The sequence below is a fragment of the Drosophila nasuta genome, chromosome X (assembly GCF_023558535.2).
Source record: "Drosophila nasuta strain 15112-1781.00 chromosome X, ASM2355853v1, whole genome shotgun sequence".
NCBI classification, from domain to species: Eukaryota; Metazoa; Arthropoda; class Insecta; order Diptera; family Drosophilidae; genus Drosophila; species Drosophila nasuta.
In genome coordinates this window covers 25,651,064-25,676,073 of record NC_083459.1, presented here as the reverse complement: position 1 = coordinate 25,676,073, position 25,010 = coordinate 25,651,064, and the positions used below count along the sequence as shown (strand labels likewise).

General features: G+C 35.1%; 1 protein-coding gene across 16 annotated transcripts in view; it reads left to right on the top strand.

Annotated features, from left to right (window-relative positions):
• LOC132797317 (uncharacterized) overlaps positions 1 to 25,010 on the top strand; it is a 144,465-nt gene that overhangs the window by 107,811 nt on the left and 11,644 nt on the right. For 5 of the 16 annotated variants that reach the window (XM_060809003.1, XM_060809001.1, XM_060809000.1 and 2 more), the window contains 11 exons: positions 1,089 to 1,761; positions 3,095 to 3,118; positions 4,611 to 4,922; positions 5,896 to 6,908; positions 8,284 to 8,493; positions 15,368 to 15,533; positions 18,741 to 18,896; positions 19,440 to 19,622; positions 19,822 to 20,025; positions 20,171 to 20,332; positions 22,882 to 24,374. In XM_060809003.1, coding sequence (XP_060664986.1) covers positions 1,089 to 1,761; positions 3,095 to 3,118; positions 4,611 to 4,922; positions 5,896 to 6,908; positions 8,284 to 8,493; positions 15,368 to 15,533; positions 18,741 to 18,896; positions 19,440 to 19,622; positions 19,822 to 20,025; positions 20,171 to 20,332; positions 22,882 to 24,374 — 4,596 coding nt within the window. Of the gene's footprint in view, positions 1 to 1,088; positions 1,762 to 3,094; positions 3,119 to 4,610; positions 4,923 to 5,895; positions 6,909 to 8,283; positions 8,494 to 12,797; positions 12,913 to 15,367; positions 15,534 to 18,740; positions 18,897 to 19,439; positions 19,623 to 19,821; positions 20,026 to 20,170; positions 20,333 to 22,881; positions 24,375 to 25,010 lie in introns of those variants that run through there. The other 11 variants (XM_060809007.1, XM_060809006.1, XM_060809005.1 and 8 more) reach the window with 6 other exon arrangements.

Sequence of the window (25,010 nt, the reverse complement as noted above, 5' to 3'; positions counted from 1 at the left end):
ACTACGCATAATTATTAATTAAACAACATAAAAACATAAAAAAATCTTTGAAAGCTCCTTGAAAAACGTTTAATATACGAAAGCTTTTGAAAACGTTTTAAGATTTCATCAATAGCTAATGGACAAATTCAGTTAATATAATGAGCTTTTTTCAAATATAAAACTACGCATAATTATTAATCAAACAACATAAAAACATAAAAAACCTTTAAAAGCTCCTTGTGAAAGCTTTTGAAAACGTTTTAAGATTTGATCAATAGCTAATGGACAAATTCAGTTAATATCATAATGAACTTTCTTTCAAATATAGAAATACTTCTAAATAAAAGCTCATTGAAATGAAACAATCAAGTCGTATAATATGTGCGTTATCTTCAACATTCCACTGCTTGGTAATCTGTCATATTAAGAAGATACATTCGAAATGCTAATTGTAGTCAGAATAATTAGCTTGTTTGCATTTCCGTTTGTCCGGGAGATTTAAACTAAGTTGAGACCCGTCTCGTTGTAATGTTTATCAACTGAACTGAACTCGGAGAAATGCATAATTAATATTTGTAGCTTCAATCCTTTTCTGGAACGCCCCCGCGACGCCCCCGCAGATATGTGTTTTGTTATTTTAATTTGTATTTTGGTCTTGTTGCGAGCAAAAGTTTTGTTCATTTTGTGTGTCTGTCTGTCTCTGTGTGTGTTTCGTTGGTGTTTGTGTTGTTGTCGGTTGTTTTTGCTTATTTGCGTTGTTCATTTGATTGAATTATGTAATTGTTGTCTAATTGTTAAGCACACACACACACAAACACACACACACGCACACAGAGGAACATGACCCGCATACACAAGTTAGACAAGAACTAATGACACCAAAGAGACACGCTCTAGCCTCTCTCTCCCGTTTCTCTTCCCCACCCCCCGCACGCTCGTCACAAACAGATACAGATACAATGAATATATATGCATACTATGTGTGTGTGTGTGTGTGTAATGTAATGCGAGTGTAACAACAACAACAACACGCTAATCATACAACTCTCTGCTCGTTTCATCTGCTGCCTCTATCTCTGCCCCTCGTCCCTCGCCTCTCGCCACAGGTATCAGCGGCAACAGCGTCGCGAGGGTCTGCTGCCGAATGCAGATAATTTGACATTTTCACCGTCGCGCATCAAATGCCATCATCCGAATTGTCCCAAGTACAGTAATCGCAAGCCGTCCAGCATACAGGATCAGATGATTACCGTCATGGTGCCTCTCAATTCCAACAACAACAACAGCAACAGCAATAACAACAACAACAACAACAACAACAACAATAACAGCCATCATCACAACAATAGCAACAACAACAGCAGCAACAGCAACAATGGCAGCGCCAACAACATCAACATCAATATCAACAACAACAACCACAACAACAACAGCAACGGTAATCACACAACTGTCGCCTTGGTGAATGGCATCAATGGCAGCACGGCCAGTGTGACCATGGCACACCAACAACATCAGCATCCACATCATCATCATCACCCGGTTGTTGCTGGCACCTCAAGTCTGGGCGGTCAACTGTCGTCGTCGGACAACACGGAGCAATCGTTGGGCGAAGGCGGCAGCAACTCGGGCATCGCTCGACGCACCTCCTCGCTGAAGAAACCCGCCACATCGCATCACAATATGCAACTGAAGCCAGACGTTGCAAGCCTCGGCGGTGAGCAGAAGACCATTCTGCTGAAGATGCCACAGCAAGTCATCGATTCGGATCAACTGATTGTAAGTATTCGTTAGGCGAAAGAAAACAAACACAAAATCAAGCACATCAAAATCCAGAGAAAACTTATTTCAAAAGTGGTCACACGTTATACGAATCACGATTTACGATATTCGAAATCACACAAGCAATTATATACTTGAAAAATGTCCAAAATTATGCGATTGTAAATTGTACATAAAATGTTGTGTACATTTTACAGCATAAACTGTACAATAAATTGTGTACCGTAAATTGCTTACGATATAAAGCCCTAAAAACATTTTGCGGTATACAAATTCATTGTACATTTATCGTAAATTGTTTATGATATAAAAACAGCTAACGGTATACAATTTATTGCAAATGGTTTACTATATAAAATTTTAACCGTATAATGTATATCCTAAACCATTTACGATATACAAATTATTGTAAATTTATCGAAAATTGTTACCCATATACAATTCACGATATTCGAAATCCAAAGCAGATCTGTTCCTTAAAACAAACTAACGATATACGATACAAGCAATTTTACACTCTGAAACGTTTCAAAGATAAACGAATCCTATACTCTAAAACTGCTTTTACGAAAGTTGTAATTACACTAACAAGAAACTGTATAATTTTATGCGTTCTACGATATTCAATGTGATATAATACAAGGAACTCTATACTCTAAAACAGGTTCTTTGTATACCAGCAATTGATACACATCAAATTCAAAAGCTGTTGAGTTCAGTTTAAAGCGCACTCAACTTGAAATCACCACAGACGATATACCATACATCCTATACGATATTCGATTCGACAACATACGCAAAATTGTGCAAAGAACTAAACATATGTAAACCCTGCATTAAATCATACTAGCAATAACATCCGATACTCTAAATACGATATTCGTAATATGATACGATGTTCGATAAACAATCCGCTCGAAATTGTGCTTACCCCAACTACAATTTGCAGAATAAACCTTACTAATACAAGTAATTACACCAAATCTCCAAGTTAAGATATTCACCAGACACAACAATATTCGCTTCAGCTTTACGATATTCAACACAATACTTCAAAATTAGTTAAATGTAAACTAAATGATTACGATACATGAGATAAACCCATAAGTTGTTTACGATATTTTCTACTTGATTTAATTAATTTTAACTAATTCAAATCTGATCACAAACAAATATGCAATTCTACTTAATACATCCACAAACAGACAACGATAACGATAACGATATTTGCCCGATATGTTCGCATGAGAAGCAACCCTTAACAATTCAATGTAATATCTCACTAATAATAATCTTTCATATTTGCCACATAACGTTACACAACTTGTAGCTGCAGTTGGGAAATTTAGGCAAGGTATTGCAAAATATATATTTCTCAAATTAATTATATCAAAAAGTACTTACTAAAGCGAAATGTATTAAGAATCAAATGTTCTTCGGCTTATCGAAGGTGATCCCAAGCAGAAATGTTTCAATAAGTATTCAATTCAATAATCATTATCAACCAATTTGAACTGTAATCATAATTTGCTACATAAAACTCAAATGAAATGCAATCGAATGTGAAATTTGAAATATGACAAATCATTTAACGCTTTGTCATGACAAATTTTGATGGCATTTTCTGCGCGGGATATTAAAATAGAATTTGCACTTGTTGTACAAAATATGCAATAAATTATGATAACAATGCAACATCAACAAGTCGAACAACTAAAATTGAGACAATTAGGATCAACAAAAGTCACAGAACAAAAGCAAAAATCAAACTCAATAATATACTATATGTATACTAATATACTAAATGTATTTATGTACACGTTTTGTTGTTGCTTGTAGTCCATTGCTATAATCACCTTCACATTGTTGAAGTGCCAATTAAATATTTAAATATTTGTTTAATTTCATTTGCAATGTAAATACTAAATTGACTAGAATATTTTAGCTGGGCCGAGCAAAGAGCAGGAGGGAAAATGTGTGAGAGAGAGAGAGATGAATAAACCTGAATAAGATATGAGTAGTCGATTTAATATTTCACAAAAAGAATCAATGAAATTTAAATGTCGAAGCAAAAGTTGTGAGAGAAAAATGATATTTGTCATGGTCGATTTTTATTGAGAATAAAATGCGAGTTAGTCGAGCATAAGGAATGAGTTTGACTATTATTTCTGGGATTGAAATGAAAAGCATCCAAATTCCGTAAATAATTATCATTATTTGTCAACAAATTTAAACAAAGTAGCAAAAGCGAATGAGATAAATTTTGGTTAGACAAAATATAAGTGGAACCAAAAAGTAAAGACTTAGTTATTTTTTTCTTGAGTTAACAGGACTCTTAACATCTGGGCGAAATTTCATATCAATTTCATTATCAGTAATACTTAGTTCTTATATTTACTTAACTGCTATGAATATTATGTTATTATCAGTAATACTTAACTCCAATTAACTATCATTATGAATATTGACACAAGAGGATGAAATGATAATTTGGGCTAGAAAATATATAAAATGTACATTACAAAGGTTGAGTAAATGTTTGACGGGTTCGAAATTTAATTGCCATATTCAATTATTAAAATTTTAGCCCCTCCTGCTCGCAAGCCCATGCTAAACCAATCGAAAACAAATATGTTAATATGTTAAAATTAAGATTTCATTTAATACATTGCTCAAAGAGTGTGTTCAAGTGTGTTTTTTGCCCTTGTCCCCCCCCGTCCACTGTACATAGACCCCAAAGAGTTTTCGCAACTGTTTCTTGCCCCCCCTCAAATCAAAATCGAATCACATTTACCACAACTAATGCACTATATGTGTGTGTGTGTGTGTGTTTGCCTTCCCCTTAGAGTCATCCCTGCACCTCGGGCTTCCTCAGTCCGCCAACATCGGCGAGTCGTCGACCCTCGGTGATGTTCAATGAATATGTGTTGTTGCATACGCCGCCAGCGTTGAGTGGCGAACCAACAACAACAGTTGCTACTGCACCGCCGGCAACATTGACAACAACAGCAACCACGTCAATGGCAGCAGCAGCAGCAGCAGCGGCGGCAGCAACAACAAGTGGCAGCGGCAGCAACAGCAGCAACAACTTGGACAAGAGCAACAACATTCATTGCACCGAAAAGATGACACAAGCGGGCGATGGCAGCATCTGGCAGGTAAACTCAATTGAACTCAATTCGAAAAGATTTCAAAGACTTCATTTCGAATATATTTGCAAGGAAGTGTCGTTTGTTTTGTTATTAAAATAACAAATTTACACTTCAAAAATAGACGTATTTGTATAACTTTATACCTGTATGAAATATATGTAACAGGCAAAAGGAGGCCAGTCCGACTTTATAAAGAATATATATTCTTGATAAGCGGCAACAGTCGAAACAATATAACCATGTCTGTCTGTCTGTCCGTCTGTATGAAAACCTATGTAGATCTCAAACACTGTAAGAGATAAAGCTATCATTTTTTCCAACAGCACTTATGTATGTTATGTTTTCAAATTTTTGCCCATTTCTGCCCCCGCAAATCGACGAAAATCGAGTAACAAGCGCAATTTTGAAGCTAGAGTCAAATATCAAGTATTGCCTTCAGTATATTTTTACTATTTATGCAATCAACTGTGAAATACACTCTACCATTTTGAAAAGAAGTAAAACAGTGCGGTATTATTTTTAAAATATACAAAAAATACTAAAAAAATACTGGCTGCTATATTTGGTATATCGATGTAGTGCAACATTCGAAATATATCATATACCGCAAAAAACTAAAAGTATAACGAGAGCCGTATTTGGTATATTAATCAACATATATCAAAATTTACCATAGAGAACAAAATATACGAGATTGTCAGTCAAAGCAGCAAAGATCCGAACGCACTAAGTGAAATTTTCGATAGAGAAGTATTTCTTAAATAGCTTTTATAATGTTTATCCGATCGTAATCAATATTTCAGGAATCTTAAATACTTCAGTTATTATTGTCTATACTGAATCCTTTTGCTTGTTACACTGTTACATGCATTTCCTACCAACAGGAAATACCTTTACCCTCTACCTTATGAGTAGCTAGTATGAAAATTCTTTGGCTCAAATAAAGATGGCTAATCCAATTGCGTTACTAATTGACCAGGTGAATCTGCCACAGACGATTGGCACCATTGCCAATCCGTATGCGGATTGCTCAGAGCTGGGTATACACGACGCGATGACTTGTCAAGAGCTGTTAGCATTCTCGGTGGCATTTTCAGCGGCCCTGCCGACGGGTCAGAGTACGCTTGAATCGTTTTACACATCGCTCGCCCGCTGCGATCCTCACACTGTGGAGGCCCTGAAGCGTGCCACAGCCACTGGCGATGCCGAAGGCGGTCTTGCCACAACAGCCGCTGCGGCTGCGGCTGTCGCAGCAGCAACCGGAGGTGGGGCAACATCAGCTGAGGCAACAACAGCAACTACAGCGGCAGCAACAACATCATCAGCTGGCATGAGTCTAGAACTTTCAGCGGTTTCGGCAGCCGTACCGTTGCCTCTGCCCCTGCCACTGCCGCATGGCGAGACACAGCAGCAACAACAGCAGCAGCAATCGCAGCAGCAACAGCAACAGCAACGTTCACGCAAGGATCAACAATCGCATCACAATAACAACTACAACAACAACAATAATAATAACAATAACAACAACAACAACAGCCACAGCCGCAACAACAATGGGCAGCGCAGCTCACGCAGCCACGCCCCCACCGGCAACTATATGGAGGATTATGCCTGCTGCTACGATCTCTATCAGAACGCTCTGTCGCCGCTCGACGAGCGACGTCGTCCACGCTCGGCGGGATTGCGACTGGTGATCGCCATCTATCGCTGCCTGATGCGTGTCTGCAGCTGGATCAGACGCTACATTAAGCGTCTGGTGGAGCACAAATACTTTCAGCAGGGCATTCTCTTGGCCATTCTGATCAACACCCTGTCGATGGGCATCGAGTATCACAATCAGCCCGAGGAGCTGACGGCCATCGTCGAGACGAGCAACGTCGTCTTCTCCGGCATCTTTGCAGTCGAAATGCTGCTCAAGGTGATTGCCGAGGGACCCTTTCGCTACATAGCCAACGGGTTCAATGTCTTCGACGGCATCATTGTCATTCTCAGGTGAGTGAAAGCAATTGTCTTTAGCTTTATTAAAATATCCACAACTCGCTTTCAAAACAGAGCGGCATTATTACTAAAATATACAAAGTTATTATACTCAAAATACTAAAATATACCGAATCAATATACTAAAATGTATATAACATGTTACAGCACCAAAAATAGCAAAAAATTATATTGTGAAAATACTGAAACATGACATTTAAATATACTAAAATACAAGAATACCTAAATATATATTTCGGCGGTATTATTGCAAAATATACCAAATTATTATATTAAAAATACTAAAATATACCAAATTAATATACTAAAATGCTTAAATAAACCATATTATGACACTAAAATACCTAAATATATATTTCGATGTACTGCAACATTCAAAATATAATGCGAAGGCGGTATTATTTCGAAAATATACCGAATTATTATACTATAAATATTAAAATATACCAAATTAATATACTTAAATGCTTAAATAAACCATATTATGACACTAAAATACCTAAATATATATTTCGATGTACTGCAACATTCAAAGTATAATGCGAAGTCGGTATTATTTCGAAAATATACCAAATTATTATACTAAAATACTAAAATATACCGAATTAATATACTAAAATGCTTAAAAACCATATTATGACACTAAAATACCTAAATATATATTTCGATGTACTGCAACATTCAAAATATAATGCGAAGGCGGTATTATTTCGAAAATATACCGAATTATTATACTATAAATATTAAAATATACCAAATTAATATACCAAAATGCTTAAAAATGCTTATTATGGCACTAAAATACCAAATCATATCAAAATAATAATTTGAAAACAGTAAATTATACCTTTTTAATATACTAAAATGCGAGTATACTTAAATATGTGTTTCGATGTACTGCAACAATCGAAGTATATAATGCGAAGGCGGTACTATTTTGAAAATATACCATATTAATACATACAGAAATGTATATTTCAGAACACTAGCACTTACAAAATATACCATAGAAAATACACTACAATGACAATTTTATCAAAAATATATAAAACAAACTTTAACCTTTAATAAATATACGATAGTTTTCACTTCAGTTACGATAGTTTTGTTCGTCCGTCTGTCTGTCTGCATGTTTAAACATGTATATCTCAGCGATTATAGCAACTAGTGTCACTAAACTTATGTATAATATCGTTCCAGTTCCTACAAAGCTTCGGCTCCACAAATTTAGCTTAACATTTAACAAATACTTTGCAAATGGTTGCTTAAAAATGACAGAAGTGGCTTTGCTCAAACTTCATTTTTTTTTAACCACTCAACTCTCTTACTTCTAATTGTACGCAACTGTCTTCCCTTCGCTATCTTGCAGCGCCATTGAAATATGCCAGCAATTTAGGGGCAACGGCACCGGCGGCGGTGGGTCGGGTTTGTCCGTGCTTCGCACCTTCCGACTGTTGCGCATCCTTAAGCTCGTCCGGTTTATGCCCAATTTGAGACGTCAATTATTTGTCATGCTGCGCACCATGGACAATGTCGCCGTCTTCTTCTCCCTGCTCGTGCTCTTTATCTTCATATTCAGGTGAGTTCCGCTGTTGCCACATTTCAAGCACTAACAACACACACACACACACACACACACACGCACACACAGAGAGACACTCTAATACTTACACACACAAACTGACACCTATTACATATGCATATGTCTGTGTATGCCAAGTAACACAATAGCAACATCAACAAATATAATAATACTGCTGCAAAACGCAAGAAACCAAAAACTAACCTCAAAATCGAAGATGTCATCTGCAAGAATAACACAAAAAAAAGAAAGAAATAAAAAAAAAGAAAATGCCTAGGCACCACAAATTGTTGCTGTCGAGCGAGCGAAAATTACACAAAATTTAAGAATGACAAAAAAAATAAATAAACAGCTTAGCATAGGCATTCATTGAAAGAATTTTGGAATATAATAGACGGATTTCATTAAGAAATAAATACAAAAGCAAACAAATTCAGTATAAATTATAAAGCAACAGTATTCAGTATATTCAATCTTATGCGTTCAATAATAAAAGCAATTATTTTCCATATCTTTCAATTATTTTTAAAGATCTTCTATATGTAATAAAATTTCTCCTGTTAGCAAAGCAATATTTTGCAAATCATTGCAATCAGAGATTTGTGGCAAAATGAGAAGCTGTTGAGGGATAATATGACGTATACGTAATGCTTATCGCAGAAATACAATAAAGATATTATTGATCGTAAATATCATAATTTTATGATACTTTGATTAGGAAATATTCATATGGGTTTGGGGCGAGCAAAAATATAATATGTATGAAAATGAATTTACAATTCTATATATTTTAAAAAAATTCCTGTAGAGCATAAAAAAAATTGTCACAAAACTATTATAAATATAAGTCATTGTTAGTCCAACAGCAGTGGAAGCCTCAAGCGTTTGAAAAAATAAAACAATTTTGCCCCAAACCGTAACCGGAGAAGCATCAACGGCATTCCCCAAGTGAAGTGAAGGAAAAAAATAAGAAATCAGGATAGTTCGCCCGCTTACTTACTCTATATTCATTACATAACCACATCGAATACTTACATACACTCCCAAATACACACACACTCACATATGGCTATATAAATGGTGAACCTGCAAAGGATCCTTATCCATGAATATAGAGCCGTGTTTCCTATATCTATCTTTCTCTTCTTGACTCTTTCTCTCCTTCTTACAATCTTTCTATCTCTGTCTCGTCATCTACTCTTTCATTATACAAAGCTGATCCTCACTCAATTTCCAAAACACATTTGAGGAGTTTTCCAACACTGAATAGTCGATAAACGACTTCTTAACCCTTAGCCTAAATCTGTACAGACTTCTTAGCTCGCAGTGTTGAGCTATCAACTGCCTCTTTCACCAACACACTCACAAGAGTCTCACTTCTTTTCTACCCCTTTCGCTGTTCCTCAGCTTCTTAGGCGTTGTACAACACTAAACCTTTCGACTAAGCTACCTTTCATAAATCTTAATAAAATATTGAAAGATTTTCAATGTTTCCCAACACCAAAAATACTTTCTGTATAACTAAAGATCCATTTCTGATCATATTTCATCTTTCTTAACACTGACCACCCGACCAAGCTCCCATTTTCGCTCACTATATGACAATTTTCTCATCTCTATTCACAGAATAAATATATTTCTCAATTTCCACTCTATTTCTCTTCTTATGCGTTATACAACACTGAACACTCGTCCCAACCAAACCAAAACCAAACCGAAAAGCCCCTTTAAAAAACAAGAAACCAAACCAAACCAAAACAAAAAACCAGTAATAATAATGATATTGCCCTGGTAATAATACTTGTAATTGTAATCTCGTTTTTATGATCTAACACCAAATAAAATCCTGCGTACCATTTGAGTAAACGATTGCGTAAGACTTTCCATCTCTCTTTCTCTTTAAGCTGTCTCTGTTAACTCTTTAACACTCGTTTCTCTATTTCGCTCAATCTCTTTCTCTATCGTTCTCTATCTCGCTCATTTGACTTAAATGTACTCTGTGTAATACAGAATAGTAGTTAGAGTTTTACAAATCGAATCGTACGTCCAAGTTGAAATAAATTTACTCTCTTTGATCTTTCAACTCTTTTGCTCTATTATCTACTTCCACCCCCCACCATCATCCCAACACTTTCGATCTCTTTCTAGCTCCATTTCTCTATCCCACTCTCTCGCTCTTTCTCTCTGTCTTATCTTACACAATCCTTTACTGCCGTAAGTTGTCGTACACTTTGACTCGCTCGCTCGCTCACTTTGCATTCAAAAAAAACTACACATAAACAGAGATACACACACTGCTACAAGATTATATTCGAGTGATTTTTTTCTACTTTGTCTTTCCCACACTCTCTCTCTCTCTCTCTCTCTCTCTCTGTCTTTCTTTCATACACGAAATTCAATTTGAGTTCGAGCACCGACTGCAAAGTCGCTGCATAAACTTTAACTCGTTTCTTTTTTAACTGGTCACTCGCTACTCGCTACTCGTCACTTCTCCCAAAGTCGAAAACTTTCAATTTAAATTTTGTTCTTTCTGCAATCTAATTCAATTCAATTAGTTTGCCTTTGTTTAACTAAAAAAAAACAACAACAACACACAGACAAATGCCACAATAACAAAACAAAAATACAACAATTAGTTAGTTAGTTAGACAAAAGCTTCATTCAATTAAATTAACTAAATGTGTGTCTTAGCTTTTTAGCGTTTACCAACACTCACGCTGACACTTGAAACAATAAACACACACACTCTTGAAATTCACAACGTTTTTAAGCTCACAAACCAATGCTTTTTGTTTACCATCAGTTTTTGGTTATGAAAACTAAATCAGATAACATATTGGAACCAATCAGAACAATGCCAACAACACGCACACTACAAAGAAAAAACCAAAACAAAAACAAAAAATATTTAAAAACAACAAACAAACAAAATAAAAAGTACTCAAAAGTCGTACGCTTATTGTGTAGTTGCAGTCGCTCCAGTTTGATACATAATCGTATATATAACTTATATATATATCAATAACTACTCGTACTACATGCTATATATATTATATATCTACTACTTGCTCTAAATATTTGATTTATTCTCTTGATTTTACCAACAACAACAACAAATAAATAAAACTTCATTACTATATATAAAAAAACAAAAACAAAATACCAACCAAAAATTACCTTTAACAGCAACTAACTAAATTTAATACATTTACAATATCAGTTTAGTTAGCTTAGTTGCTCTGTTCTTGAACTAAAGTCGTAAACGTAAACGTTTGTGTAGTTAGTCCAAATACAACAAATAAATATTATAAAAAGCAACACGATGAAAAAACAATCACACACGGCGTATACTTGTTAAAGTCAGTGTCCCAACACACACACACACACACAAACACACACTCACACATACTGAAATACACACATAGAAACTACGATAACTAAATGAAACTATTAACTTAATGCTCCCCAGAAAATAAACCAAACATAAAAAGTGATTTCTAATTCTAACAAAAATTGAATAATACCAAATCTCTTTCTACAACTCTATTTTTATAGGCTTCAGCTCTAAAAAAAAAAAACCAAAACTTTCAGCTCTTGAGCGACGTTAGTTGTCTTTCATTATTTATCGATTTCTTCATTTTAGTTTTCGCTCTATTCAGTTTAGTCTGTGATGATCGATGATCAAAGCTGCTTACTCCATTCTATTTGTACTCGATTTAAAAATCTACTTTTAAAGTTATTCCAATCATCGATCAACAAAAATTTAAAATCGAAAGCTTCAACAAAAGTCCGACATATCGAATTTGATTGCCAATCCGATAGTAATCTCGATTACGATTTATTTGATTCGTTATGAATAGAGTATCCTTCCTTTTTGTTTGTTAGTTATTTCTCGCTCGCTTGTTGCTCACTTACAGACACATGCTATCTCTACCTCTGTCTATCTCTGTCTCAACTCTTTTTCTTCCTTAACTATCTTTCTCTTTCTCTCTTTTGTCTCTATTTCTCTCTCTCTCTCTCTTTTGATCACACAATTGCTATACTAATTAATTGTTAATACTTAAAAAAACCAAACTGATCTATAATCAAAACTAACTAATCAAATATTGTATGCTAAAAAAAAACACAACAAAAAAATACATTCAAAAAAACAAAAACACAACTCGCAAAAAAAAAAACAAACAACAAATTAATAATAATAATACATATATAATAAAAATTTATAAGAATATTATATTATCGAAATATATATATGTATATCATATTATATATCAACAATACCAACAATACCATCACTTTAGTATACTCGGCATGAATCTGTTCGGATGTAAATTCTGCGAGAAAATTAACGGAGAGAAGATTTGCGATCGTAAGAATTTCGACAGCCTGCTTTGGGCGCTCGTCACAGTGTTTCAGGTAGACCTATTGCTATCAGCATTTACCAAAACTTACTATATTTATATTATTAAATTAAATTAAAAAAAAAAACACTATACAATATGCTTAACAAATATAAATATATATATCCTTATATATATATATTTTATATATATACCACCTAATCTTATGCCAAATAATCTGCTGTCGATAACTAACACTGATTGTTACCAAACCAAACCAAAAAAAAAAGTTAAAGAAATGAAGAAAATCGATAAAAAAAGACATACAAAATATAAGCATTTTGTTTAAGTTGATTTTTGATTTTTTTGTTGGTTCGTTTGTTTGTTTGTGGACAATCGATAATCGTGCTAGGCTTGCCATAACGATAACAATAACAAATTACGATTACCATTACGTTTACGATAACGATAAACTTTTCATTATAATTGTTGTGCAAAACTTTTGTGTTCCCACTCTCGCTCTCGCTCTCAAAGTCTCTATTTAGCTACTCCTCTTGCTCTTGCTCTCTCTGGCTCTATCTCTCTCTCTCTCTGTCTCGCTCGTTCTCTTTCTCACTCTGTCAGTCTCTGTCTGTCTGTGATTCGCCTGCAAAATGGACAACAAATCGCACTCTTTTTCAATTATGTTGTAATCGATAACTTTTGTTTCCGCTTTTGCGTTTATGGTTTTTGCGTTTTGTGTTTTAAACTCATTTCGATAGATTTATCGATTACTCACTCGCTAGCACTAATTTGTGGTGTGCATACTTTAAATATACTTCTTCGGTGTGGTGCTTTTCTTTTCTGTTCATTGTATTTGTTTCGTTTCGTTCTGCTTTTGCCTGCCGTTCGTTCTTTCGATAGTTCGTTTGTTTCAGCATAACGAGAGAAACATTGTGTTCGACGCATGTTATCGATTTATTTGTGTTGAGTTGAGTTTCGTAGCAAGCAGCGCGCATTCGCATGTCGTTCGATCGTTCTTTGTAGTGTGTCAAATGCTCATGAATGTGTAAATTATCGATTCTCGATTAGCGTTAGTTTTTAAGGCAGTTACATACAATAATAATAATAATCATAACATTGCACAGGTAAGCATATCAGTTTGAAGAATCGCCCCTCCCGCAAAAGAAAAGTAATTAAATAATACATAAAAACCAAATGAACATCAAGTTGTTCTTGGACTGTCTTGAAGTTGCGATGCGTTGTTGCCTTTGCCTTGCAGTTATTGCATTTGCATGTTATCGATAAGCGATAAGACAACGATAAACACACACAGTTTGAATCTCTCTCTCTCTCTCGCTCGCTCGCTCTCTACTCGCTACTCGTTACTCGCTACTTTACTTCTCTTTCTTGATTTGACGCACACACACACACACTAACACACACTCTACACACACACAGTCACATAATATTTCTCAACTTTGTTATGGTTTCCTGTACATACTATAATACTATCTCTTAAGTATATTTCTATGTCTTTATCTACTATACTATGTATATATGTATATGGTACTATTGTATGCTAGCCTCTAAGTTGCTTAGTGTTTGATTAACCCCTCCCCCACCACCACCACCACTAAAAAAAACCCTCCACCACTACTACAAAGAACTCTCCAATCTCCACTCTCCACTCTTGAAACACGCATAACAAACTCGACTCTAAACTCTCAACTGTAAACTATGTCAACCAACTCAACTCTGACCCTCTAAACTTTCACAACTACTAACACACAATCACATAAAATACAGCCATATAATACACACACACACACACACACACACATACACATACACATACACATACACATACTAGTACTGTCTCTAGAGTTTGTCAGCTCATATTATTTTGAGGTTCCCCCAGAAAACTCTGTAAAATAAAACAGTTTTTTTTACTTTACTCTCAACTTTTTTAATATGTATCATAATATATATATATATATGTTTGTATACATGAAAAACCACAACAGCAACAACAACAATTCAAAACAAAACAAAAACAGCAATAGAGATAATGATTATAATGAAGAAAAACTCCAATACACTGTACATAGAGAAAGAAAAATTTCCCATTTAACTGAGGCTAAAACAAATATACAAAAAAATTACAACATAGATCAGCCCCAACTCAAGATATCAACTTTATTTACGTATTATATATATATATATATATATACATGCACACACACATACACACATCGATATATATATATATATATATATATATATATACATTATATAATTTATATATGCCTATAAATATATATATGTATAACTAATTTTAATCAAACGATCGATCGATCAAACAATATATGTATATACATATATATTCTCGTAATCGCAACTACTATATATCCACATATTTACTATATCTATATATATATACCGATGTATATCTAAAATATATATATGAACACACACGAAAAATCCTATTACTCTATATATATATGAGATATATATACATATATAAAACATATATACGTATAAACCTACAGCATACTCGGCATGTATCTGTTTGGCGGTAAGTTTTGTAAATTTTTGGACGAATCCGGAGTCGAACGTGAATGCACGTGTCCCGAAATAATCAGCCGACATCCGCAATGTGAATGCGATCGCAAACACTTCAACAACATTTTGTGGGCCACTGTCACAGTTTTCCAAGTAAGAACAATAACAATCTCAACAACCAAAAACACAACCAATATAAAAACAACAAAAAAAAAAACATGAGATATAAAAATGAAATATATTCTATATATATATACAACAAAAATATACCTATCCAACTATTTACCCCTATCAAAGTAACTTTTCCCCATCAAAAAAGAATCAACAGCAAACTTTCAAAGTGTTACAGAACAAAATTATCATATATATATATATGAAACGAAAAAAACAAAACTGCAGATCTTATACCTTATATATCTACCATATAACTCTAGTTTTTGCGTACATTCCGTTTAGTTTTAGTTTACTATAGTTTATCCAAATATATCCTCGCTATACATACTATATATCTTTTATTCACTCTCGTTCTTCTAGCGATCCAATTTAGTTTTTTTTGCCTCAGTACGTTTATTCTCATATATTTGTTTTTTTAGTTTTCCGTCTTCTTACACAATTTATTTTTACCTAGTTTCAATTACCTTTTTAATCCGTAAGTAGTCTTAGATGATAACATTATGAACATACAAAAACACAAACACTTACACACACTAAAATCTTTCTCATTTGTGCACATCTTATTTTTTTTGTCTGTCTTAAATATCTCAATCTCACCAAAAGCTAGAGCTAAATTTGCGAATTGATTGAGCAAACCGATTTATAAGAAAAGTAATCGATTACCAGTCAACAAAAATTTCTTATAAAATTTCTAAAAAACTCAAAAAATATTAAATTTAATTGAATCAATAATTCTATATTGATATGATATATTAATATCGATCCTGCTTAACGTTTTACACTTGTCGCTGAACATTGAACGATATATATTGATATAAACAAATCGATATACATTTATCGATAGTCTACACCAAGTTCTCGTAAATTATTGTATTGCTAAATATTGCAAATTATAGAAAAAAGAATCGCTACAAAGCTCAAAGATACATTCAATTTAATTGAATAGATATTTCGTATTTATATCGATCCTGATCAACTTAACTGTAACTGATTAACTTATTCATGATCACAACTTAACTGTAACTGTAAATTATTAAAAAAGAAAAAACGCTGTAAAGATCAAAAGTGGCTTCAATTAAATTGAATCGATAATTCTGAATGGATACGATATATTAATATCGATCCTGATTTAATTTGCACACATATCGCCTAACATTGATCGATATACAATAATCAACATACATTGATCGATAAACACTTATCGATATGTATTTATCGTTATTTTATTGATGATACGCATATCGATATATGTTTTTTTGTATGCACAAATCGATATACACTTATCGATATGCATAGCTCACAATCAAAAACACTTTCTAGCTCTTGATTTTTTTTTCTGTCAATTTCTATCTCTTTCTCTCTCTCACTTTCTCTTTTTCCCTCTCTCTCTCTCTCTTCCCGTATCTCTTGCTCTCTGACACACACAATCACACGCACACACACACACACAAACACACATACCAATGTACTCATTTGTAACATAAATATATGCTCCACTCATTTGTTTGCATGATTTCCTTGAATTTCAAATTTCGTTTTGTTTTTCCTCCTCTCACATTTCGTGTTTTACTTTTGTATGAAAACAAAAACCTTTGTCAGTCCAATTAAGTGATACTTATAATGTCGTTACGTTTTGTTCTATATATATATATAAAAATATACACAATTCTATACTACATACATATATACAAAAAAACAAAGCATATATAAAAATAAGAAAATATATATATATAAAAAAACCGATATATACGAAATAAATAAATATATATATATATATATATAAGAAACTTATGTATAGGCATTGGAAAACGCTTCGTTTGTTGGCTTCGTTTGGCTTGTTTCTCCTTCCTTCCAAATATGCTGCTGCTTTGTCTTCTTCTGCGTTTCCTTTTTACATAAATATTTCTTATGTTTGCTACAAGTTTCTTATTTGCTTTTTGCGCTTTGCCAAACACACAAAAAAAACCCAAAAAAAAAAAAATATATATATACAAACAAAAAGAAAAGCATATAATTTATGTACAGCCACGCCAAAAAGAAATAACTATATATAATCGTATTGTTCAAATATATTTCCAAAAACATTATAGCAAGAAATATTTATTGGCACGTCGTGTAAAAATTCAACCAAAAACAAAACAAAAAAGAAAACCAAAAATTATAAATATATATATCAATATTTTTTTTCATATTAGATTTGAATTTACATGCAAGATTTTTGCGCGCTTTGAACCAAATTTTATTTCGTATTTGAGTTTTATTTTTATGGACTTTTCCAAGTTGCGTTCTTCAAGCTAGAAGTTGCAGCGCTTTGTCTTGTTTTTGAAGCGTTTGTCATTTTGTGTTTTTATCAAAACCACACCACGAATTAACTACGAAATTTATGAGTTCATTTTCCAATACTGTAGTTTAATTGTATTATTTTGATTTCGTTTCCGTTTCCGTTTAAGTTTTGATTTGCCAATTGCTTTTAGTGCGCTTTGGCAACCATTTTATGTTATGTTAAAGAAAAACCTTAGGAATGGTTAATAACAGCAACATCAGCAAGTGGATTTTATCAACTAGGTTCATCATTTGCTTTATCATTTATTTCGAATCGGAAAAGAAGTGCTTTATATGCTTTTAATTTTTGTAAGCTACAAGAAAAGTTGGTATGAGACAATAAAAAAGAAAAAGAAAAAAAACCCAAACCAAAGCAAAGCTTACATATATATATCTAATCTATATATTATATATATAAGAATAATAATAATAATAATATATATCTAACACATTTTTTTGACGTTTTGCTTCTCCAACATGATCTGTTTTCTTTGTGCTCTCTATTTTCTCTTACTTTTTTTTATCCCACACACACAATATGTTTATTGGAATTTGTTCTACGTTTTTCTTTTATGTGCTTTTTCCAAATATATATATCCAATATATATCAATACATATATATATATCCCAAAAAAAATATATATACATATCAATATGCACCACGTTTGCCGCCCGCCACCTGCAACTGCAACCAACCAACCAATCAATCAACCAAATTCAACCATCAAAAACCAACCAACAACAACAACAACAACTACAACTACTACAACAACAACAACTACCACCGATACTACAACTACAACTACAACATCAACTACAACAACTTTCATCGAAAAAAAAAAACAAAAACAAAAATGTTTTTAGATACTGACGCAAGAGGATTGGAACGTCGTCTTATTCAATGGCATGGAAAAGACAAGTCATTGGGCTGCATTGTACTTTGTGGCTCTAATGACCTTCGGCAATTATGTGCTGTTTAATTTATTGGTCGCCATTTTGGTTGAGGGATTCAGTTCAGAGGTAGAGTTTTGCCAACACCCAACGACAACAATTAACAAAAACTAACCTTAAAGCCCATCCAAAACGTCAATAACATACGTCTGCCAATTTGGGAATGTGTTTCACTTTCTCCGAAAGCTGAAACGTTTTCCTAGCAAACATCAAAACGAATTGGCATTTGATATTCTGTAAACGATAGTCCACATAAACGATGTTTCAATTACGTAATAAATAAATAAATGTTAGAATTTAAATTTTAACTTATTCTTACAAAAATACAAAAATTACATAGTTTTCAATCGTTTTGTATTTTCTTCTTATTATAAATTAAATCGATAGTAACTATCGATAGTAATAAAAGTAAATGATCACTGATTTAGTTGCCAACTTTGACAATCGATCGAAATAATGAAGCGTAGTTGAAACATTGTTGTGGCATTGTGCAATCAGAGCTTAACAATAATCGATAACAATCGATCGATAGCGACGCGATTCTCCGGAACTCCTCCGACAACACACACGTTGACGAATAAAAGTCTAATTTTGAAATTTTGATTCCCTCAGCGAAATGAACGTCGCGAGCGCGAACAGCGCGAATTGGTTAAGAAACTGCGCGAAGAGACATTGGCCGAAAATTATAGCGATGGTATGTACGATGAATCACGCAGCGAAGCTGATTCATCGACCACTAACGATAGTTACTACGAGGTACGCAATCGCTGGCGTAGCGCCGAGGACATGCGCAAGGTAAGTTGCACAAAAAGAAACCACGAAATAGAGAAAGCGTGAGACTCACCGAGAGAGACTCTGAATGATTGAATGAATGGATGAATGAATGCATGTCAAGTGAGTGTGTGTGTGTATGTGTGTGAATGTATGCAAAAGAGTCGTGTCACGGTATGTATTCGAATCGTATGTAGTATCCACGTATCTATCATCGCCTCAGCAGCTGCAGGACTCCGCCGAGCTGATCATTGAGGGCAAATCGAATATGCATCGCCAGCGTCTTCTTCAGCCCATCCAAGACTATCAGATCAATGAGCTGCCCTCGGATGCTGCCGCCATTTCCCCAGCCGCCGACAAGGAGGGCAGCTGCAGTAAACTCTTGCCACACGATGACTCCAAGCCACCACGTGGCGGTCTCAAAAAGGTAGGTGAAGGGACTCCCCCACTCCTCCCACATCGTCAGTGTTGTCCTCCCTCTCTCTCTCTCTCTCCAACAAACAAAACACACACATTTATTTTATGTTGTCTGCACGATTTCCCTTCTTTGCTTGCCACCATTCACTGTGTAGACATACTCGATTAAGGATCGACGCAGCGATGCGCCACGCCTCTCCAAGATGCGGCTGATACGCGATCCGCCGCTGATCACCACAACGGCTGCAACGCCACAGGACTCGCCCAGCACCACCATGGACTCGGGCATGACCTTTCGCCAGTGGGGCGACGTTGAGGTGAGCACAACAGTCGCAAGCAACTTTCAAAACAACAACAACTAAATGATGGCCTTTCTTTCTATTTAACTGACTTTTGTTTAACGCAAACTGTCAACTATTTATTTGCGTTTTATGATCTGACAGTTAGAATATATCAAATCAATAAATAAACTAAAATATACCAGAATCTATACTTCGTATATCAATATACAACTACATTCGAGATGTCAACTCCGTATTTGCTTTTTTAGCCCTGCAAGTGCGGAATCATTGTTAAAATATGCTAATTCAATACACCGAAAAATACTAAAATATACTAAAATGTACACTTCATATATCGATACTACATTCAAAATATAACATATTTGCTCAAAGCAAAAAATACTAAAACATATTGGAAATATACTATTAAGTAGAAAATATACTAAATAGACAATGAAATCTCTTTTAAACTTTAAAGTCTTTTATAGTTGTCAAATATCTGAATGAATTTCAAAATAATTTGACAGCCAGTCGTCATATCAATACTGCGAAAAATACTAAAACGCATTAAAAATATACCATTTAGTACAAAATGAACCAAATTGTTAATTAAAGCAGTAAAAGACCTGACTGCAGCAGCTTTCTTAATCAGATCTGCAAAAGCTTAACTAAATATTAAAATATACCAAATCTACATTTCGTATATCGATATACAACAACATACAAAAATACCATATATTTGATTATTGTCCAATATCTAAGTGCCTTTCAAAATTTGCTCATAGCTACACGCGAAATCAATATACCGGAAAAATACTAAAACATATTCCAAATTGAGTACAAAATATACCAAATTGTTAAAAAAAAATAAGTAACAAAAACCTGTCTGCAGCAGCCTTTTTAATCTCAAAAGGCTAGTCTCTTAATTTTTTTTATTGTTTTTAAATATCTCTGATGACTTTCAAATATACTATTGAGTATAAAATATACCAAATTATCAATTATAGCAACTAATACCTGTCTGCAGTAGCCTTCTTAATCAGATCTCTAAATTCTTTTATTGTTGCCAAATATATCTAAGTAACTTTCTCGAATTTCCTCGCAGCCACCCGCGTCACCTTCGCCACTCATTTGAAATATACCATTCAATGCCAAATATACCAAATTGTCAATTGACGTGGCAACAAAACCTGACTGCAGCACCCTTCTTAATTAGACCTCCAAAAGCTTAATGCTAACTTTTTTAACTATTTTATTGTTGTCAAATATATCTGAGTGACATTTAAACGTTTGCTGGTATGCACTCGCCACATTAATATACGGAAAAATCATTCAAAATATAAAATTGAATACAAAATATACCAAACTGTCATCTTAATCAGTTCTCTACTTTAAAATTAGTTTTACTGAGTTTGGTATCTTTTAAACTCTAAACTGAAACTCTCTTAAACTCGTCAAATATATCTAAGTAACTTCACTAAAATTTCCTCGCAGCCATTCGCGTCACCTTCGCCACTCATTTGAAATATACCATTTAATACCAAATATACCAAATTGTCAATTGAAGTCGCAACAAAACCTGACTGCAGCACCCTTCTTAATTAGACCTCCAAAAGCTTAATGCTAACTTTTTAACTATTTTATTGTTGTCAAATATATCTGAGTGACATTTAAACGTTTGCTGGTATGCACTCGCCACATTAATATACGGAAAAATCATTCAAATTATACCATTGAATACAAAATATACCAAATTGTCATCTTAATCAGTTCTCTACTTTAAAATTAGTTTTGCTTACTGAGTTTGGTATCCTTTAAACTCTATGCTGAAACTCTCTTAAACTCGCGTCACCTTCGCCACTCATTTGAAATATACCATTCAATACCAAATATACCAAATTGTCAATTGAAGCAGCAACAATATCTCCAAAACCTTAATGCTAACTTTGTAATATATCTGAGTGACATTCCAACGTTTGCTCGTATGCACCTGCCAAATCAATATACGGAAATATAATATACTCATTCAAAATATACCATTGAATACAAAATATACCAAATTGTCATCTTAATCAGTTCTCTACTTTAAAATTAGTTTTGCTTACTGAGTTTGGTATCTTTTAAACTCTAAACTGAAACTCTCTTAAACTCGTTGTCAAATATATCTAAGTAACTTGCTTAAAATTTCCTCGCAGCCACCCGCGTCACCTTCGCCACTCATTTGAAATATACCATTTAATATCAAATATACCAAATTGTCAATTGAAGTCGCAACAAAACCTGACTGCAGCACCCTTCATAATTAGATCTCCAAAAGCTTAATGCTAACTTTTTACTCATTTATTGTTGTCAAATATATCTGAGTGACATTCCAACGTTTGCTGGTATGCACTCGCCACATTAATATACGGAAAAATCATTCAAAATATAAAATTGAATACAAAATATACCAAACTGTCATCTTAATCAGTTCTCTACTTTAAAATTAGTTTTACTGAGTTTGGTATCTTTTAAACTCTAAACTGAAACTCTCTTAAACTCGTTGTCAAATATATCTAACTAACTTCCATAAAATTTCCTCGCAGCCACCCGCGTCACCTTCGCCATCGCTGCTGAAGCCGCCGAACATCTTCAGCGGCGGTCAGCGGACCCTGGACGAGGGCATACCGGCCATCGATCTCATACCGCCATCGCCGGTGCTGGCCCACAAGCCACTCAACATACTCAATGCCAGCCAGCTGCAGGGACATCCCGTTGTTGGAGCGACGGCGGCAGCGACAACGAGCGTCGGCGTTGGCGTCGGCAGCGGCAGCAGCAGCGATCAATTGAGCAGTCTGTTACCTGGGGGCTTAACGAGCAGCATGCACAGCGTGATCATCGATGATATCTCGAAGCATTCGAGCACAAGTGCCGCTGCCACGCCCATTTATGTGCCCACCATATCATCGAGCACTGTGACAGCCTCACTGCAGCCGCCCGCCGAGAGTCACAGCCACAGTCACAGTCACAGTTTGAATTTATCGGATTTGTCGCCCATGACGGTGTCGCTGACGGGTTCGGTTAGCTCTGCGCTGGGTGGCATTGGAGGAGGATTAGCAGGCGGAGGCGGGGGCAGTGCCTCAACTAGCGGCAGCTCGTCGAGCGAACGTTTGCCACTGGCGCCGGCGAGTAGCTTTAAGCAACGCTTTCGACGCAGCAGTTCAAAGAAACGACGCGGCGGCGCCACCGGCGATGAACATTTCGGTGGCCATGTCGATCTTGAGGAGGAGCAACAACAGCTCAACAATGGCAGCGACAACAGTTGCCTCTTGCGCTCAACAACAACAACAACCGCTGCAGCTGCAGCAGCAGGAGCAACCACTCAAGCAATAGTTACTCCAACTGCACAAGGACACAAGGATACGAATCGTGTGAGTCCACAGAACTCGATTCGTCGTCTGTCGAATACGTTGAGCATTGGCAGCGGTCCGGGAAGTCGTCGTGCCTCCGCCTGCATTTTCAACTCCCAGGTCTATCAGAATCTGAATCAGCCGCCCAAATTGAAACCGGGCGCCGGCCAGCGGCGAATGAGCTCCATTGAGTTGGCATTTAGCAAAACGTCGCATTTAAATCTGCACAATCTCGAGGCGAATCGCAAATCGTTGTCATACACCAATTCGAAAATCGATTTGGATAAATGGCAAAAGTCCTACACGAATCTGAATGAACCCGATATGCTGCAACAGTATATGGAGGCGCGGGATAAGCGCAAAAACTCCATCAGCCATTATAATCTGAAGAAACGTCTAGAGGAGAAGGAGCTGCAACAGTTGCAGCTACTCCATCAGCAACAGTTGCAACAACAACAGCAGCAGCAACACCAAATGCAACTTGCTGAACATTCACAGCTGCCGCCACAGCAGCTGACCAAGGAATTGCAACAGTTGTCGTTGCAACAGCAACAGCAACAGCAACATTCCATGGTGCCCTGCGGAGAGCACATGTCCAAGCTGAAGATGCTCATCCAGCGGCTTACGCCCAAGCACTTTACCATCGAGCGTGAGTCCTACTCCATGTACATCTTTCCCGAGGAGAATAGGTGAGTGTGATCGATGCAATTTTACCAATTTCATTGATGGATTAATCTGCCATAAAAACAACCATTAAATAGCAAAGAAAAGCGCATTATTCTAAACTTAATAGAAAAAAAGATTTCAACAAAGCTCTAAAGCTTTGAAGACTCCTGTTGACAATGTGCTTTTAAAGCACATTACAGCTCATTACGATTGAATTATGTTTGCTAGAGAAATTAAAGCACATCATCTGCCAAACATCAATCATTGAACAGCAAAGAAAAGCGCATTATTAACTCAAAAAAAAAAAAGATTTCAACAAAGCTCTAAAGCTTTGAAGACTCCTGTTGACAATGTGCTTTTAAAGCTCATTACAGCTCATTACGATTAAATTATGTTTGCTAGAGAAATTAAAGCACATCATCTGCGAAAGATCAATCATTAAACAGCAAGGAAAAGCGCATTACTCTTAACTTAATAAAAAAAAAGATTTCAACAAAGCTCTAAAGCTTTGACAATGTGCTTCTAAAGCACATTACAGCTCATTACGATTGAATTATGTTTGCTAGAGAAATTAAAGCACATCAATAATTAAACAGCAAGGAAAAGCATATTATTCTTAGCTTTGAAGAACGATTTCTAAAAGGCTCTACAGCTTTGAA